Source organism: Panicum virgatum, chromosome 2K (assembly GCF_016808335.1).
Source record: "Panicum virgatum strain AP13 chromosome 2K, P.virgatum_v5, whole genome shotgun sequence".
Lineage (NCBI taxonomy): Eukaryota > Viridiplantae > Streptophyta > Magnoliopsida > Poales > Poaceae > Panicum > Panicum virgatum.
This window is the reverse complement of record NC_053137.1, coordinates 29,719,389-29,739,089: the sequence shown is the minus strand read 5'-3', so window position 1 is coordinate 29,739,089 and position 19,701 is coordinate 29,719,389. Positions and strand designations below refer to the sequence as shown.

Sequence of the window (19,701 nt, the reverse complement as noted above, 5' to 3'; positions counted from 1 at the left end):
ACTCCGGCGACTCGATGACTCATAGACTTCTTCTAAACTCCACTAAGCCTAAAAACTATGCAAGATGAACTTGAGAAGAGGTGAGTGAGGTATGGTGTGGTGTGTGTTCTAATCTCTACCTCTTGTATTTATAGCAGAGAGCCACGGGGTGAGACTCTCCAAATCGACCTAAGGGACCTATGAGGAGACGCCACGTGTCGAAGTTAAGGCGGTGGGGCCCACGGGCCTGGTCGGCCGACCAGGGTGGTCGGCCGAACAGCCCATGGTGCCAACCGCCCCCAATCTTCTTCTTGTGGGCTGTCCTGGCCTCCCTTATCTGATCCATACTGGCCTCGGCCTGCTTTGAGTGGATTTGAAGTGGTTCTTGGGCTCCGATGAGCCTGAATCGACGCTTTGATATTTTCTGTGATTTTATATCGAGCCAAAATATATTTGCAACTTGCATATTAGATCAAAAATATAATTTGCATTTTTTAGAAGGTGAAGTGTGGTTTAGAAATTTTATTAGATAAAGATGCATGTAAAAAAATACAAACTTTTATAATTTTTTGATTAAGTTGGCGGCTGAAAACAGCCGTTAGTGAGCGTCCACAAAACCTCGGCTCCCCCTATCTTTCCGGTTTTAGCTTCCCCCGGCGTACGGCGAGCGGGGAGAGAGAGGGAGGTCGCCGGCGATGGCAGCAGGGACGATCTCCCGCATCCGGCTAGAGAACTTCATGTGCCACTCCAGCCTCCACATCGAGCTCGGGGAGCACGTCAACTTCATCACCGGCCAGAACGGAAGTACGCCTCGCAAACCCTAACTCCCCCTCCCTCCCTAGCTCCCTCTTCGATTCTCTTCCCATCCCTCGCCGGCCCCCTGACGATTGATGCTCTTCCTCCTCCTCCTCGTCCGCGGCGGCGGCGCAGGCGGGAAAAGTGCCATCCTCACAGCCCTATGCGTCGCCTTCGGCTGCCGCGCCAAGAATACCCAGCGCGCCGCATCGCTCAAGGACTTCATCAAGACCGGCTGCAGGTTGCGTCCGCACCTTTTCCCTTTCCTCCCTTCTTTTAGCCCGAATTTAATTTTCAGAATCTTTTGTTGTTCCCTGATGAAATAGTTAAAACCAATTTTATTTAGGGCCACAGATTTTCCGTGGCTTTCTATTACTTTGTCGTCTGTTGACTGTCGATGTGGACCTACGAAAATTGAGAACCACAAACATTTTGCTGAACGCCTACACCTAGTGTATCCCAAAGATGCACCTCAATCCCAAAGCTTTTGCAATATATTGTGTCTGGAAAGGGAAAACACTTATCTCCATGATTTTCATACATACAGTGGTTTCTGAATCTGCCATACATATTCTTCCTTTTTCCATGTTCACTTAGTGTTTTGAGCCTCCTTTTGTGACCAGTTGTAACCTGCTCTAATTTGTTCACCTTACATACTGCAGCTATGCTTCCATTCTTGTTGATATTAGTAACCACGGGGAAGATGCATTCAAGCCTGAAGTATTCGGGAATGTAATCATACTGGAACGCAGGATTACTGAATCAAGTAGTTCTACAGTTTTAAAGGATCAACATGGTAATACTAGATTTGTCCTCCACAATTGCTGGTTGTGTCCTCCTATTGTAAATGACATTTCCTGGGAAAACTTGTTGACAATTGTCTGTTGCAGTTTTCGTTCTAGTATCTGTATTATTTGCTCTAATGTAATGTTATTGTAGTTTTCAATGTCAGTAGGCCAGATTTCTCATATCTAGGTTTTGTTTGATATTTTAGATTATTAGTTCTCTCTAGATTGTTGCCTTTCATTCAGTCACACTTGTAAGGGTCTTTTGCAATATTAGGCTGTGGCAACTTTTCCATTCTTAGTTGTCACAGCATTTCTTTCCTTTTCAGCACGCATTATGTCCCAATGCCAAGTAGGCAAAAAACTCGTGCTCCTGAATCTTTATACAGGCTCCTTGCTGTGTATGTTTGTTCGGAGGGCATACATTTTTCCATCTCACCATATAAATATATAATCATGTTCAGAGCATTAGGTGCCCTGTTTTTTTATGTGTTACCTCCATTTTCATCATAAATACATAAAAGCCTATCAAACAAGAAATGTGAAACTGTAGCATCATAGACATAACAATGGCTTTGGACCTGAATTTGAAATTGCAGTAAGTATGAATTAGATGGGTTTGATAACTGTGGTAAATTTTCTAAATAGAACTAATAGGATATCTTCTTTTATTTTATTTTATTACTTTTCCCATGAATTCTTGTGTTACATTAACTGTTAATGTCTGCATGTACTGGAACAGGGAGGAAGGTGGCGCATCGCAAAGATGATCTTGTCGAAATAATTGAGCATTTTAATGTAAGTTGCTTGATGGCTTGAATGGTATGCATAGAACACTCTTGTTTGTTTGAGCTATTTCTTCATTATTCTTTTTATGGACTTGGTAACTGGTTCAAAGTAGGCAAAATATGAGTGTATATTAAGTCGATGATTACCACACTACCATACAGACATCCTAACATGGTATGTAAGCAAATTTAATCAGCAATTTAGGAGCAGATTGTACCTAACACTTCTCTCATATAATGGCCAAATCTTTCCAATATGCTGAGAAAACAGACAGCTTGAAAAAAAGGGGGCAAAAACTGAATCGAGTAATGACATCAGTAAATTTTCTAACATCCTTGCTTCGTATGATTGAATTGGCAGCAGCAGATTCAAGAAGAAAACTTCCTTCATATTTTTTTCTCAAACATGCAGGAGAGCTGTGGGTCATTTCATTAACAAGAAAGGTGCACAACTGTAAAACACCACAAGGCTCCTACTGCCCGAGCCACACTGGGAAATTTATCGAGTGTTCTTCCCTCTGTTCCTCCATCTAACTTGAATGTGCAAGCATGGTACTTCAAGACTCCTTGTCTTTCTCTTGGTTCTGCCTTTGTGTGACCACCTTTGGATGTTGGTTGTGAACACGGAGAAGAGAGTGATCTCAGATTGCTAACTGATGTGAGGAGATTCTTGCCCAAAAACATTCATTCAAAACACTGCTAACTATGTAGCCTATCTCACACCTCTGCCGTCAGGGGGCATTACTCACGGGAACTCACCCATACAAACGTTGATGCCTATAACCATCCCGCCTACGGTGACAACTTGGTAGACTCCTCTGCGCCTTCCTCTGTTGCCTATCCTGTATGTTACACGTTGTGCCTAACCAGGAATTGCTTGCCCTCAAGCTAATTGCATATGGAACTTTGGCTATCTGTTGCACAGTACATGCAGATCCTCTCAGGTTGCTGAATCTGCTGGTCACCCAATCCAGCTGACCAGTACACAAGGAATTGTGTTGTTCCCTTTTTAACCATTCTCATTGTGTTGGAGGGGAGTGAGGTCCAATCCAACATGGGGAATGGCCGAATGAGTGTATCCAAACAAGCACTAAGAGGATATGGCCATGGACGTGGCTCGGGCTCTCGACCCCTCTTGTTCTATCATCTCAAATCTATTTTTCATCTCCCTCTTCTAATACCCTAGTTCCCTTAATGTGTTGCTCTACCCTTAAGGCTTTCGTATGCATGTAAGTTACCCTGGTACTAACCAAGGTCTTCATTAATTTATCATTTTTGCTTCTGGTTGCTGGGTAGGTAAGTGAAGTGTTTTACTATATAAATGATTTGTAGTTTCTTTACAGCATGGCATATATTATTAATGCTTTGATAAGAACAGTACTTCATGCATTCACACTATAGATATCTTTTTTTTTTAATCTTTGTACCTTTCTGCTGGAGTATTTTTAATGTGATAACTGGGAAAACAGTTCTACTTCATGCATTCATGCTATACATATCTAATCTTTTTATCTTTATACACTTCTGCTGGAGTATTTAACATAGGCTTACACCAGGGGTCAGCATTGAGCCCTTATTTATTTGCTTTAGTGATGGATGAGGTCACAAGGGATATACAAGGTGAGATCCATTGGTGTATGCTCTTTGCTGATGATGTGGTGCTAGTTGACGAGAGTAGGGCAGGGGTTAATAGGAAGTTAGAGCTGTGGAGACGCACGTTAGAGTCGAAAGGGTTCAGACTTAGTAGGACCAAGACCGAGTACATGATGTGCGATTTCAGCGCGACTAGGCATGAGTGGGGAGACGTTAGTCTAGATGGGCAAGTGGTGGTCCAGAAGGATACTTTTCGGTATTTAGGATCGGTGCTATAAAAGGATTGCGACATTGATGAAGATGTTAGGCATAGAATTTCAGCTGGCTGGTTGAAATGGCAGAAGCTTCTGGCATCCTTTGTGATAAGAGGGTGTCACAAAAGCTAAAAGGCAAATTCTATAGGACAGCAATTCGTCCGGCGATGTTATACGGTGCTGAATGTTGGCCTACAAAAAGGCGACATGTCCAGCAACTGAGTGTAGCAGAGATGCAGATGTTGCGGTGGTTTTGCGGGCACACAAGGAGGGATAGAGTCCGGAACGAAGTTATTCGGGATAGGGTCGGGGTGGCACCAATTGAGGAGAAACTTACCCAGCATCGGCTGAGATGGTTTGGACATGTCCAACGAAGGCCTCCTGAGGCGCCGGTGCGTAATGGGGTTCTTGAGCGGGTCGATAATGTAAAGAGGGGTAGATGTAGACCTAAACTGACGTGGGATGAGTCGGTTAAGAGATACCTTAAGGATTGAAATATCTCTAAAGAGATAGCTTTGGATAGGAGCGCTTGGAGACTAGCTATCAATGTGCCTGAACCTTGAATTTATTTCTTTCGGGTTTTATCTCTAGCCTACCCCAACTTGCTTGGGAAAAAATGCTATGTTGTTGTTGTTGTTGTTGTGACACTTCTGCTGGAGTATTCGTGATGCATCTGTGATTTTTCAGATTGATGTTGAAAACCCTTGCGTAATTATGAGTCAAGACAAAAGCAGAGAATTTTTACATTCAGGAAATGACAAGGATAAGTTTAAGGTAATCAAATTTATTAGGTTTCTAGCAATACCATCACATATGCCGTCTCTCTTTCTATAATTTTTTATTTTATCTATGCGATGGAACTTCTGTGCCCAAATTCATGTGCTTCTCAAGGGTCTATTATGTTGATGCAAATTCATGTGCCTCTCAGTGCCCTCTACATCGTAAATTTTTATTCTTGCTGAACTACATAGTGATTGTTGTTACATGAGAAAGATGCTAATTTGTTGACAGGCCAGATTTCTGAATATTCTGTATCGTTTTAGATGACCTTGAGCACCTGAGCCTCTTCTCAAGGGTCTGTTATGTTGATGCAAATTCATGTGCCTCTCAGTGCCCTCTACATCGTAATTTTTATTCTTGCTGAACTACATAATGATTGTTGTTACATGAGAATGATGCTAATTTGTTGACAGGCCAGATTTCTGAATATTCTGTATCATTTTAGATGACCTTGAGCACCTGAGCCTTATTACATTACATTGCAGTTAAATTGAGTTCAAAAGTGTGCCATACCTGTTCATTCTGTATACTCTCCTCCAACATAACTGATAACTGGCCTCATTTTAGGTTTTTACCGTTCATACATTCTGTTTTGCTTCAGTTCTTTTTCAAGGCTACTCTTCTTCAACAAGTGAATGACTTGCTTGGTTCAATAAGAAAGAACCTAAATGCTGCGGACTCTATAGTTGAAGAGCTGGAAAGATCGATTATGCCAGTGCTGAAGGAACTTGATGATATTCAGGACAAAATAAAGTATATGGAACATATTGAAGAAATAGCACATGAGATTGAGAATTTGAAGAAAAAGTTGGCCTGGGCATGGGTTTATGATGTTGACAAAAAGATTGGGGAACAAACAGAGAAGCTTGAGAAACTCAGAGAGCGTATCCCTGCATGCCAAGAACGAATTGATCGAAATACAGTAAGTGCTCTATTACGGGAACGATCCTGTGTCATTTTTTCTTGGACCAATCCAACATCCTTTGGTACATTTACCTTGTCCGTGATATGTATTTTTTAGCTAACTGCCTGGCTTGTTCAGTTTCTAGTCAAGTAATAGATTGAACTTTGATCAAAGCTGTTTGGTTCAATTGTACTCTACTTAGAAATTTGGGTCAGCTGGTTAGCATTAGTTATATTGCTGTGTATTAACACCAAGGTGACATTTCAATAGACTTGGAAAGGGAAAAGAATATGAAATGATATGGGTTATGGTTTGGGAAATAATAACATATCCCATTCTAACATTTGGCATGTATGGCATAAGGGCTGGAAGAGGAAAAGAGATGCACAGTTGACTAAATACCCCTGTCTTGTAATAAAGGCTTCCTTCAGTATGAGAATCTCATATACAAGTCAAAACCCTGTACCCCCATCAGGATACACCTACCAGGATATGGGCTCATCATTTCCCTATCCAAACCCTCTAACCAAACATTGGATTGGTCTTCCATCTATTTCCCTTTCCCATCTCTCATTTCCATGAATCCAAACGCCATCCAAAGTTCTTCCGAGTATATTTGAAATGTCTGCAGTTAGTTATTTCTGTCTCAGTTTGAAGTAATCATTTATTCATTTACTAAGTTGTTGAAATAAAGCTGTCATGCTTCTAGTTTCTTTCGTTCCAGTAGATTATGATATCTTTTCCCTACTCCCTGGGAATATTGTATCCGTGTTATAAAATTTTGTGTGCTCAATTGATAATTTAGGTGTAGCAGGTCTTAATTGTTAAAATAAGTTGCTAACTGAATTCATTTGTTATATCTTCTAGGCTATCATAGAGGAACTGAGTAAAGAATTAATTGTGAAGAAAGAGAATGTTAGATCTTTTCTGGAGAAGACTCAAGAAGTAAGGAGGATGAAGGAAAAAATGCAACACGATATTCATGAGGTATGTTATTGGCTCGAGTAGCCCCCAGTGTTGTTGTATACATTGTTTCTGATGTTTTACAATAATTATCTAAATACGTGATGACTTGTAAATAATAACCATGACGGGATGGCAATATTCTGACTCATTATTTGGGCCGTGTCATGTTTTTCTATTTGCATAATAGAAGTGTACTGTATATTTGCAACTAATTGAATATCTGAATTAGAATTTGTCATCAAAAGATCTGTAATCACAAAATTGCCTCTTGAATCCCCTCTAGTTCTCTCGGTTTGCCACTGGTTGCGACTTTCTTTGGGTAATATAATCAATTGGGCATAAAAAGTATTCAGAAAATGTATTTTTGACAAACAAATGTAATAGGAAAGGACCAGATTACCCCAAGTGCCTTTTCAATTGATCGATTCTGTTCTGATTCCCATTCTATGTTGGCCCAGCTTCCACATTAGTCACTCAATTTCACTCACTCACACATAGGCACAAGGTAGAATGGAGAACAGGGGAAACAGCAAGAACATTGATGCTGTTAAACTGAGCTGCAGCTGCGTATATCACAAGTACAGTATGTCACTACCAACTACTACTAGCTAGACCATACCCCTCTATTAGCACTACTGTTGCAGCATACTCCTGGTACTGCCTGATGCTGTCACACAACATGCTGAGTGTTTCAAATGAGCAACTCAGATCTATTGCCATGCCCAAAGGGCAGATACGAAGATGTACAAAGTGCAGAAAGCACCCTACACTAGTGAGTAAATACACAAAGTATATACATCCAACACCCCCCCTTCAAACTCATGGTGCATCTACAACACTGAGTTTGGAGAGAAAATAACTTTGTTGTGCCTTCGTTTGAGCCTTCGTGAAGAAGTCAGCTAACTGGAACTTCGAAGGCACGTAGCGAGGAGCCACAACATCATCATGCACTTGCGATCGCATGTAGGAGGCGTCAACACCAATGTGCTTGGTAAGTTCATGCTTGACAGGATCACGAGCAATGATGACAACACCAGTGCTGTCAGAAGAAAGAGGAGTTGGTGTGGAAGACATCGCACCAAAATCCTCAAGCAGCCACCGAAGCCAGGTAACCTCAGCCGTCACAGTCGCCATAGCCCTCAACTCAGCCTAAGCACTTGGCAATCAAGGAAGAGCCAAAGAAAACACAATAAGTAGAGAGAACGACGATCAGAGTGATCGCTAGCCCAGGTCGCATTATAATATGACTGAAGGTGGAGAGGGTTGGAGCGGGAGAAGAACAATCGGCGAGAGATGATTCCACGAGGATATTGAAGAACACGAAGAAGGTGAGTGTAGTGGAGCTGAGTAGGAGCAACGACAAACTAAGGATATGAACAACATGAGAGATGTCAGGATGAGTGATCCCAAGGTAGACAAGACTGCCAACAAGATGACGATAGCGAGTTGGATAAGCAAGGGGTTCACCATCAGTGGCCCGCAAGTGACCACCTAGCTCCATGGGTGTATCAATAGTACAGTGATTGGTGAGAGCAGCACGAGAGAGAAGATCCTCAACATACTTCTCTTGAGAGGTAAATGCCATCAGGTGTGGAAGAGACCTCAAGACCAAGGAGAAAAGGACCTAGATCAGACATCAAGAACTTGTCACTGAGACGCTTCTTCACAAATATAATGAACTGAGAATCATCACCGGTGATGATCATATCATCAACATAGAGAAGGAGCGTACGCCCACGGGAAGAAGTATGAACAAAGAGAGCTGGGTCATGATCACTCGGCTTAAAACCAGCATCAGTGACAACAGAGGAGAAATGCTCGAACTAGGCACGAGGAGCCTGCTTGAGGCCATAAAGAGAGGGACGCAACCGGCAAATCATACCATCCGGGACGGAGTATCCTGCAGTCGGCTGCATGTAGACCTCCTCATGCAACTCGCCATTCAGAAAAGCATACTTGACATCGAACTAGAAGATGGACCATTGTCGAACAGAAGCAACAACAAGAAGAGTCCGAATAGTGTGCATGTCAGCAACAAGAGCAAAAGTCTCGTCATAGCCACACCAATGCTCTTGCTGAAAACCACGCGCCACAAGACGTGCCTTGTAGCGCTCAAGAGAGCCATTAGATCGAGTCTTGATGATAGACCCACTTGCAAGTAATAGGAGTCACCTGAGGTGGTAAAGGGCCAAGATCCCTAGTACTGGTGCGCTCCAGAGCAGCTCCTTAGCACGCTGCCAGTCTGGGTGTGTAGCAGCCTCTCGATAGGTGGTGGGCTCAACAAGGGTAGCAACAGTGAAGCCATAGCGCTCCGGAGGACGAGAGCACCATGATCACGAAGATCATACTGAGGCGGCGTCGCAGGAGTAGGGCGGAGGAGCGATGGAGAAGAATTAGATGGAAGTGCAGGTGGAGGTCTGTGAGGACAAGTGTAGACGTGAGTGATCTCACGAGAAGGCATCTCCGCGAGAAAAGGCCCAAGGAGCGAAGGAGAAGAATCCGATGATGAATAAGTCTTAGCTTAAGGCACTCTCCAAAGCTAGCAGCATTGTATAAGCTGCACATAGAATCCTGTGATGTCACCCATGACCTATATTAGTGTATGAGGTCAGCAGTGACATATAGTTTCCTTAACTAGCAAGTATATCTGCTGTGTGGTAGCAGTAGTCAACTTAGTTTTTTCCACTTCAAGCAAGTAGTAAGTCTACATACTTGTAGCACTATAAATATGCCTCTTTGGGCTAGCAATGAAGTAAGCTTTTCTGCTTCTAAACTGTCATTTGGTACCAGAGCTAAAAAATTCTGAGACCTGTGCTCCTTGCCGTCTTGTCTTCTTCCCTGTCTTGCTGCTGAGAGAGTGAGGCGCCATGACTTCAGCTCCAGGCGATGTCCGGTTCCGCACCTATCGCCGCCGTTCCCCTTCTCCACCACACCGGCGTGGCAGAACGCAGAGACATACCAAAGAGGTGGTTGTCCAGCGCGTCGTGAAGGAAGCCAGCAGCACCCCTTACCCGCAGCTCACTCGCACAAACTATGAGGACTGGAGCCTCTTGATGCGGGTGAAGCTGGAGGCCAGAGGGTTATGGGATGCAGTGGAGCACGGCGATGCTGACCGGCAGGAAGACCGGATGGCTGTAGACGCCATCCTCTCTGCTGTGCCGGCGGAAATGATTCGGCCGCTGGCCAGCAAGCGCACAGCGAAGGAAGCTTGGGAGGCGATCAAGTCAATCCATGTTGGCTCTGACCGTGCAAGGAAAATGACCTTGCAGCGCCTCCGCCGCGACTGGGAGCTGCTCTCCTTCCGCGACGGCGAGCAGGTTGACGACTTCGCCCTACGCCTCTCCGGGATGATGAGCTCGCTCTCCATTTATGGTGAGCAAGTCTCGGAGCAGAACGCCGTCGAGAAGCTGCTCCGAGTGGTTCCAGACAAGTATGCGCAGATAGCTCTGTCTATCGTTACGCTACTTGACACCGACACACTCACCATTGAGGAGGTGACCGGGCGCTTGAAGATGGTGGATGAGCGCCCTGCAGCAACCTCTTCCTCGGCGGAACAACCTCAAGCGGGAGGCAAGCTGTACCTTACTGAGGAGCAGTGGGAGGCACGCTGGAAGGAACGCAACTCCGGTGAGGGGTCTTCTGCTGGAGGCTGGAGGACCACCCACACCGGCCATCACCGACCGCCACGCAAGCAAAAGAAGCAAAGTGGCTCAGGAGGATACAGGCCGCCCCGCCACGATTCCTCTCGCGATTCACCTCGCGATCAGAGGCAGTCCTATCGGTGCCTCAACTGCGGCAAATACGGCCATTGGGCCAAGGATTGCCGCAAGCCTCGCAGGGATCGGGCCAATCTTGCCGAAGAGGAAGATGATGGCCCAGCGCTGCTCATGGTGGAGGTCTGCGCACCGCCGGAGCAGAGCACTTTGCTCTGCTGTTCCAAAACAGAGGAGGCGGACGCTTCTTCACCAAAACAGAGCACCCCTGCTCTGTTCAAAATCCATCTGGAGGAACCTCGCGCCCAACTCCACCTCAACTCTGATGGCGACCGCCATGCTGATAGGTGGTACCTTGATACCGGCGCAACGAACCACATGACTGGCCGGCGAGATGTCTTCTCCGAGCTCGACCAAAGCATCACCGGCACGGTCCGCTTTGGCGATGGTTCGCTGGTGACCATTGAGGGCCAAGGCACGGTCGTCTTCTCCACCTCCAGCGGCGAGCAGCAAGCTCTGACAGGCGTCTACTTCATCCCGCGCCTGAAGAGCAACCTCATCAGTGTTGGGCAGCTTGATGAGAGTGATGCCACGGTGGAGATCAAGCGTGGGGTCATGCGCATTTGGGATCAGCATGAGCGGCTATTGGCCAGGATCGAGCGGGGCTGCAATCGGCTCTACACCCTGCACCTCGACATCGACAGGCCTCTATCCCTTGCTGCCCGCGCCGACGACAACGCCTGGAAGTGGCACGAACGCTTCGGCCACATCAACTTCAACGCCCTGCAGCAGTTGGCGAAGAAGCAGATGGTCTACGGCCTGCCAGCAATCGAGCACGCAGATCAGTTCTGCGACACTTGCGTCCTCACCAAGCAAAAGCGGACACCATTCCCGGCTCAAGCGAAGTTCCGCGCTGAGCACGCCCTCGACTTGGTTCATGGCGACATCTGTGGCCCCGTCACGCCTCCAACTCCCGGCGGCAAGAAGTATTTCTTGCTGCTAGTCGACGATTATAGCCGTTTCATGTGGCTGCTTCTACTGGAAGCGAAGAGCGACGCACCAGCAGCCATAAAAAGGTTCCAGGCTGCAGCAGAACTTGAAAGCGGGAGGAAATTGAAGATCCTACGCACTGACTATGGTGGGGAGTTCACCTCCCTCGAGTTTGGTGACTACTGCGCGGCGAAGGGGGTGCAGCGCCATCACTCGGCGCCATACTCGCCGCAGCAGAATGGCGTTGTGGAGCGGCGCAATCAGACCGTCATGGCGACGGCGCGCAGCCTGCTCAAACAACGCAGCATGCCCGCCAAGTTTTGGGGAGAAGCCGTGTCAACTGCTGTGTTCCTCTTGAACCGAGCGCCAACCAAGGCGCTCAATGGCAAAACGCCATATGAGGCATGGTACGGCAAGAAGCCGGCCGTAAGCTTTCTCCGCACCTTCGGGTGCTTGGCGTTCATGAAGAAGACGCGGCCTCATCAGTCCAAGCTAGAAGATCGCAGCACTGCTGTTGTCTTCATCGGCTATGAAGCTGGAACCAAGGCATACAGGGTGTTTGACCCTGTGTCCCAGCGCGTCCACATCACGAGAGACGTGGTGTTCGACGAGAAGAGGGGCTGGGACTGGAGCAAGATGGAAGAATCAGCAGATGGCGAGTGGCGGACCCAGGAGTTCACTGTCGAGTCAACCACCATGATGTATAATGCTCCAGCACCTGCTGCTCCAACACCAATAACAGCAGCATCACCGACTCCAACTGATGGGGGTGCAGAGCAAACAGCTCATACACCACCACCAGCGCCATCTGCAGCACCTATTGCAGAACAAGCTCCGGTGGAATTCGCCACACCACCACCTGATGCTGAAGACCAGCTTGATGCAGAGCACAGCGACACGCCTGTGCGCTTCCGCCGCCTGGACAATGTCCTTGGCGATGACGCACCACTGCCCGGCATGGCGGAGCGTGAGCTGGCTGAAGGTGAGCTGCACATGGTTTCATCACTGGAACCTGCATCCTTTGCTGAAGCAGAGAAGAAGTTGGAGTGGCAGCAAGCAATGAATGAAGAAATCAGGGCAGTCGAGGAGAACAAGACATGGCGGCTTGTTGAAATCCCACCAGGACATCGGCCAATTGGGCTCCGGTGGGTTTACAAGGTGAAGAAGGACGCTGCTGGCAACATTGTTCGCCACAAGGCCCGGCTCGTCGCCAAGGGATATGTGCAGCGCGCCGGCATTGACTTCGATGAAGTGTTTGCGCCGGTAGCCCGACTTGAGTCTGTTCGGCTCTTGGTCGCTACAGCTGCACACGCCGGCTGGTCACTCCACCACCTCGACATCAAGTCGGCTTTCCTCAATGGTGAGCTCCGAGAAGAGGTCTATGTCGAGCAGCCGCCGGGATTCACCATCAAAGGCAAGGAACACCTTGTCTATCGGCTGGACAAGGCCTTGTATGGCCTACACCAAGCACCACGCGCATGGAACATCAAACTCGATGCCAGCCTGCTGGAACTTGGTTTCAAGCAGTGTGCCTCTGAACATGGCATATACACACGTGGCTGCAGAGATCAAAGGCTCCTAATTGGGGTCTATGTGGATGATCTCATCATTACCGGCAGCAATCCAAAGGAGATTGAAAGATTCAAGGCAGAGATGAAGGCAAAATTCAAGATGAGTGACTTGGGACTGCTCTCCTTCTACCTTGGCATTGAAGTGAAACAGGAGAAGGACAAGATCACCCTATCTCAGTCTGCCTATGCTGCCAAGATCCTCACTGCTGGTGGAATGCAAGGCTGCAATCCCTGCATAGTGCCCATGGAGCCACGGTTCAAACTGAGCAAGGTTAGCTCAGCACCTACAGCAGATGCAACCTTGTACAGAAGCATTGTGGGGAGCCTGCGCTATCTCACACACACTCGACCTGACATCAGCTTTGCTGTGGGCTATGTCAGTCGCTTCATGGAAGTCCCAACAGCAGAACACCTTGCTGCTGTAAAGCGCATTCTGCGCTACCTAGCAGGAACTCTGTCCTATGGGCTCCAGTACAAGAAGGAAGAAGAAAAGGAGAACATGAAGCTGGTCGGCTACACTGATAGTGATATGGCTGGTGACATTGACACTCGCAAGAGCACGAGTGGCTGCATCTTCTTCCTCGGCAGCTGTCCTATCAGCTGGTACTCGCTAAAACAGCGAGTTGTGGCACTCTCCTCATGTGAGGCAGAGTACATTGCAGCCACATCTGCTGCCTGCCAAGGCATTTGGCTGTCAAGGCTGCTCGGGGAGCTCCAAGATGAAGAACCTGCTCCCTTTGAGCTAAGGATGGACAACAAAGCAGCAATCGAGCTGTGCAAGAATCCTGTCTTCCATGAGCGCAGCAAACACATCGACACAAGATACCACTTCATCAGGGACTGTGTTGATCAAGGGAAGACAAGGGTGAGCTACATCAACACTAAAGATCAGCTAGCTGACATCCTAACCAAGGCATTGGGAAGGATCCAATTTGAAGAGCTGCGCAGCAAAATTGGCATGATCAAGATTGCAAAACTAGAAGAAACCAAGACTTAGGGGGTGATTGATGAATAAGTCTTAGCTTAAGGCACTCTCCAAAGCTAGCAGCATTGTATAAGCTGCACATAGAATCCTGTGATGTCACCCATGACCTATATTAGTGTATGAGGTCAGCAGTGACATATAGTTTCCTTAACTAGCAAGTATATCTGCTGTGTGGTAGCAGTAGTCAACTTAGTTTTTTCCACTTCAAGCAAGTAGTAAGTCTACATACTTGTAGCACTATAAATATGCCTCTTTGGGCTAGCAATGAAGTAAGCTTTTCTGCTTCTAAACTGTCATCCGAAGGGATCTCACAGGAAAGTGTCTCCGGTGGAGGTGGGGGAATAGAAGGCATCTCCGCAGGAAGAGGCCCGAGAAGTGACGGAGAAGTATCTGAAGGGAGCTCACAGGAAGGTGCCTCTAGTGGCGGTGGGAGAACTGGAGGAGCGGAAGGTGGTGGAAAAGAAGGTGGTGGCAAAGAGGGTGAAGTAGGCAGCGGGAGAGTCAAGGAGATAGACTCAACAGTAATGGAAGAAGAGCCAGAGGAGGAACGAGGGTAGTAAGGATGGGATTCATCAAAAGTGACATCTCGAGGTATCCTCATTCGACGAGCAACAGGATCATAGCAGCGATAACCTTTGTGCTCCGTGCTGTATCCAAGGAAGACACACTCAACGGACTGAGGAGTCAGTTTAGTGCGGTCATGAGGTGGAAGGAGAACAAAACAGGCACACCCAAAGCATCGGAGGTGAGGAGCATGACCAAAAAGTCGCTTGTAGGGAGCACACCATGAGGAATAGAAGAGGGTAGACAACCTCGGCCCATAAGTGAGGTGGAAGCTTGGAAGAAAGGAGTAGAGAACGAGAAGTCTCAAGAATGTGGCGATGCTTATGCTCGGCAACACCATTTTGAGCATGAGCACCGGGAGGAGAATTGGGCAAGGGTACCCTAGTCGGCAAGAAAACGGCGATGCACACTAGAAATGTACTCGCCAGCAGAATCAGCTCGGAAAGCACGAATGGGAGAATCAAAATGAGTGCGAATCATAGTGGCAAAATGCTAATAGATAGACATAAACTGACCACGTGATGACATTAGATAGATCCAGGTAAATCTCGAATAATCATCGATAAATATGACATAATAGGAGTGTCCTTCGGAAACAAAAGGAGCGCCTCCCCATACATTAGAGTGAATGAGATCAAAGGGGCGCTGTGAGATAGTCACTAGAAGGGTAGGGGAGTTGTAGTTGTTTGCCAAGCTTACAACCTGTACAATGAAGAGCAGTATCCAAAAACAGGACTTGGAACACAACTACCAACAAGGGTGGAGAGCCTTGAACCAGAAGATGTCCAAGATGATGATGCCACTGAGCAAAAGTAGTTGTAGTGGAATCCTATGCTACACGGATACCGGTACGGGTATCAGATACGCGGATACGCACTTTCCCCAAAAACACCAATACGGGGATACGGCTAGGATAATTAATAATTATATATAAATATCACATAGATATTCATCATTTCAGCAGCATAGTGGCACCTGTAGGCCACAATTAGAGAATAACTAACTTAATAGAGTTCAAAGACAGAAACTGGAAAGAAAGACATCAAGCCACTAATTGATGAAAAGATAGGAAAGTAAGGCAAGAGAGCAGCAAGACTCCTAGTTTTCTTCCATCACAGGGTTCTTCATATCATCGCTTGCGCTCTCGCCCCCATCGTCAAAAGACACTCTCCATCAGGGGTTCATCAAGCGACAAATCAGCAACTTCTAGAATGCCAATACCAGATAGAGATTCAAATTCATCTCCAACATCCCACATCTTTGCCGGCTCTGACTTGTACTCTTCTGCCTTCCTTGACAACAGCCTTAAATTGTTGTGTATAAAGACTAAATCTTCAGCACGTTCAGGAGTTAACTTGTTCCTTTTCTTGCTGTGGATGAAGCTATATGTGCTCCAATTCCTTTCACAACAAGAAGACGAGGCTGGCTGGTTGAGTAATTTAAGAGCTAATTTTTGCAACATGGGAATAGGTTGTCCATGATTTGCCCACCATTTTACTGGATCAAGTATCCATCAATCATAAATTGAGTCAAAGTCATTGAGTTCTTCAGAGCAAGTAGCAAATCTTTGAATACTCATCTTTCACTTGACTGAGCTCTTGAGTAATAGGAAAGAATTTCCTGAAACACTTCATTTTCATTTGTGAAATCTAAGATCCTTGTGTGGGGGGTTACGTCCAGGACGCTCATTGATCCACTTCTCATGATAGTACCTACGGAAAAAATTATGATCAGCAATCAGCATAGCAATCACAATCAACATAGACAAACAAAAAACAAACGAGTGGTCTACTAATAATCTGACTTGGTAGAATGGACTATGGAGTGTTTACCTTGGATTAAGAGAATGTGCAAGACAATGAAGTGGAGTGTTGCTTTTTGTCCATCAGTCAACCAATATGTCCAAAACAATTGAGAAGAAGGTGGACTGCTCATCATCTTGCTTCTTTTCTTTGGTATATATCACTTTCTTTACGTTCTCTATCATTGTGTCCCACATCTCATAGATAAGGTGAAGACAAGGCTTGTCTGTGTCAGCCACACGTAGCATTTCATAAATGGGATCAGTGAAATCAACAGTGTAAGCTACATTCTCCCACCATGCTTTGGAGAGCCCTCTTGACCATTAAGAATCGCTTTAACATAACAATAACTGAGGCAAATCGTGTTTCTGCAACAGCAAGTAACTTCAGCTTGCTAAACTCATTGAACATAGAAAGCCTCATGCCATGGTTCATTATACAATTGTTGATCATACTAGCATCCCCAGCTACTAAAGTTATCCAATTTAACTCATCATACACTCTCTCTTCTTCAGTTCTTGGCAGTTTTGCGGAGCAAATGTTTTTCAGTGCAAGATTGAGAGTGTGAACAACACAAGGAGTCCAGAAAATATTGTCATACTTTTGCTGAATAATAAGGCCCGCACCTTTGCAGTTCGCAGCATTATCTGTGATGATTTGGACCACATTTTTGGGCCCAATTTCTTCTACTACACCCACCAGCTTCTCAGCAATATAATCTTTTGTCTTTTCTTCTCCTGAAGCATTGATGGCTGGCAAGAACATTGGTGAGGTCTCACAAACAACAATGAAGTTAATGAGTGGCCGCCTCTGCACATCAGTCCACCCATCAGAACATATGGTGACTCCCTTTTCAGGCCAAACTTGAAAGATAAGGCTGCACAACAACACAAGACAAACAACCAAAGTTAAGGACCCAATTCTTTAACTCATAACTATCAATTTCAATACTTAATCACTAATCAGTACAAGGTTGCAAACCTCCAGAGTAGAACAATCTTGCAATCATTGCATCCAGTTGATTGCGAGTCTCCATGTCAAAAGCTTTCTCAAGTGCTGAAGCTGAACCTCTTCTTGCTCGCTTCTTCATGCTGAAACCAGCCGTGGTCATTGGTACTGGCAATGGCACATGTTTAGGCTTTGATTTATCAGTGTCATCTGCAGCCTTTGCAACTTCATTCTTCAGTTGGCCTAGGACTGACTTTGTAACTCTAGGACATATCTTGATTCCACCTCCAGTAATCCGGAGCAAGTGGGATTTTACTTTCGAGTAACTTCCCCTATACTCAACCGTACAATACTTGCATTTCCATACAGCATTACCTCCAGAACTAGCCTTCTCTAAAAGCACAACGTGATTCCATAAGGGATTCTTCTTCAGTTGCAGCACGTTCATCATTCTGTGCCATCTCTTACTACCAAAACAACAAAAGAAAGGAGAAGAGGAGGCTTCAATTCAGAGCAGAGAGCACTATGGCGCAAAACATGGCAAGGGCCGAGGGGTAGCTGTTCAGTGAGGGAAGAACTTAGGTGTTTTTGGTTGAGCTGTGACTTTTGAAAAAGTTGCTGTGAGCTGTAGGCTGTGAAAAAGCTGCTGTGGGCTGTGGGCTGTGATATGGTTCAAAACCCGTTAATTTTTAAAAGGTGGCGGGTGGGTAATTTTTTGAAGTTGCCCACCTCCACAGCAGGTAAAAGCAGGGTAGAAGCTGATTTCAGTTTTGTACTAGAGTAAAAGCAACTTTGACAAAAACAACTTTGAAAAGCTAGTGCATTTGGTTGGCTTTTGGCTTTTAGAAAAACAAAAGTAGTTTTAAAAGCCGAACCAAACACACCCTTAATTGTTTTGAAGGGAGAGCCTCGCCGGCGACCGATTTTTGTCGGGGAAGGAGCTCGCCGGCGACCGATTTTTGTCGGGGAAGGAGCTCGCCGGCGGCCGGCGGCCACCAGATCCAGAGGGCGACAAGAGGTCGGGCGGGAGGGAGGAACGGGAGCACGAGGAGTTGAGGATTGCGGCGGCTGTTATTATCTCACAGTCTCACGGAGGTGGGGGTCTAAAATTAGACATGGGGTGGGCCGTATCCCATCTGGCCCAAACGTGTCTGATACATGTATCCAACACAAAACGTGTCTGCATTTTCAGGATACGTCTGGAAACGTATCCGAGGCATATCCGTATTGGAATCGTGTCGGATACAGATACGCCGCCTACTAGAAGTATCCGCGTAACAGAAGTGGAAGCAGCAGATGCAGAAGCAGGAGAGCTAGATGACCGACTCACTAGAGTGGTCGTAGGAAGCCGTAGCCAATCAAGCTCCAATAGGCGCGGAGAGTCATGACGCCTAGGCCCAGTCCTCACTAGAAGTCCCGTACAAAGATCTTGAACACAACAAGAATCAGACTCAAGAATGATACGACAGCCATGAGAAGTGCTGTCAGCTGTCTGAATAATTGGAGGTGGATCAACACGAGACAAAGATAGTTGACGGGAATTCGGAGTCATATGAAAAGATGCGCCAGAATCAAGAAACCATTTTGATTATATACTCGAGGCAGGTGGTGGTGTTGATGGACTAGAGGCCTGAGCAGAGGGAGTAACGGCATTGAGACGACGGAACAGGGCAAGGACCTCCTGCTCCAAAGCAGAAACGAAGCCAGCTATATTGGAGCAACTGGAGTCACCACGACGAGCCTTCTTGTCGCGTTGTTTCTTGCGACAAATCTCCTTAGTGTGGCGAGCCTTGAAGTGGAGCTCGGGCAGCCAAAATGGAGGACTGCGAAGCCCCACTCATACCCCCCTGCCCGCCCGCCCGAAGATGAGTCTCCTTAGCACGCAGCTCAGGCATCACCTCATCGAGATATGGATGAGGCCGACGGGTCTGGAGCTGGGACACGGGAGAGGCACTCGTGAAGGGGGAGACTCTTCCGCTGTCCCCGGTGATGATCGCAGCATTTGCAAGTGTCAGTAGCACAGAACTTCGCTCCCAAGGTGTCAAGACTATTCCAGACAGCAGACATCTGATGGTAGAACTCCTCCATTGTAGAGTATAGATATCCAAACGTGTTGCACGGCCCAGCCCGGCACGGACACGGCTCGGCACGGCACGGTCTGGCACGACACGACTAGGCACTAAAGCTTAGTCGTGCCGTGCCGTGCCGGCACTGCGTGCCGGCTGCTCGGCCCAAGCACGGCACTATAGGCGGCTAGCCGTGCCGTGCAGGCCCGTCGGCACGA

General features: G+C 46.7%; 1 protein-coding gene across 10 annotated transcripts in view; it reads left to right on the top strand.

Annotated features, from left to right (window-relative positions):
- Positions 1-581: 581 nt before the first annotated feature.
- LOC120673037 (structural maintenance of chromosomes protein 6B-like) overlaps positions 582-19,701 on the top strand; it is a 51,655-nt gene continuing 32,535 nt past the window's right edge. For 3 of the 10 annotated variants that reach the window (XM_039953725.1, XM_039953769.1, XM_039953733.1), the window contains exons 1-8: positions 583-783; positions 910-1,015; positions 1,437-1,570; positions 2,302-2,357; positions 4,882-4,968; positions 5,576-5,896; positions 6,746-6,865; positions 16,554-16,622. In XM_039953725.1, the coding sequence (XP_039809659.1) occupies positions 675-783; positions 910-1,015; positions 1,437-1,570; positions 2,302-2,357; positions 4,882-4,968; positions 5,576-5,896; positions 6,746-6,865; positions 16,554-16,622 (1,002 nt within the window). In that variant the 5' untranslated portion in view covers positions 583-674. Of the gene's footprint in view, positions 784-909; positions 1,016-1,253; positions 1,571-2,301; positions 2,358-2,763; positions 2,900-4,881; positions 4,969-5,541; positions 5,897-6,745; positions 6,866-16,553; positions 16,623-19,701 lie in introns of those variants that run through there. The other 7 variants (XM_039953754.1, XM_039953747.1, XM_039953761.1 and 4 more) reach the window with 5 other exon arrangements.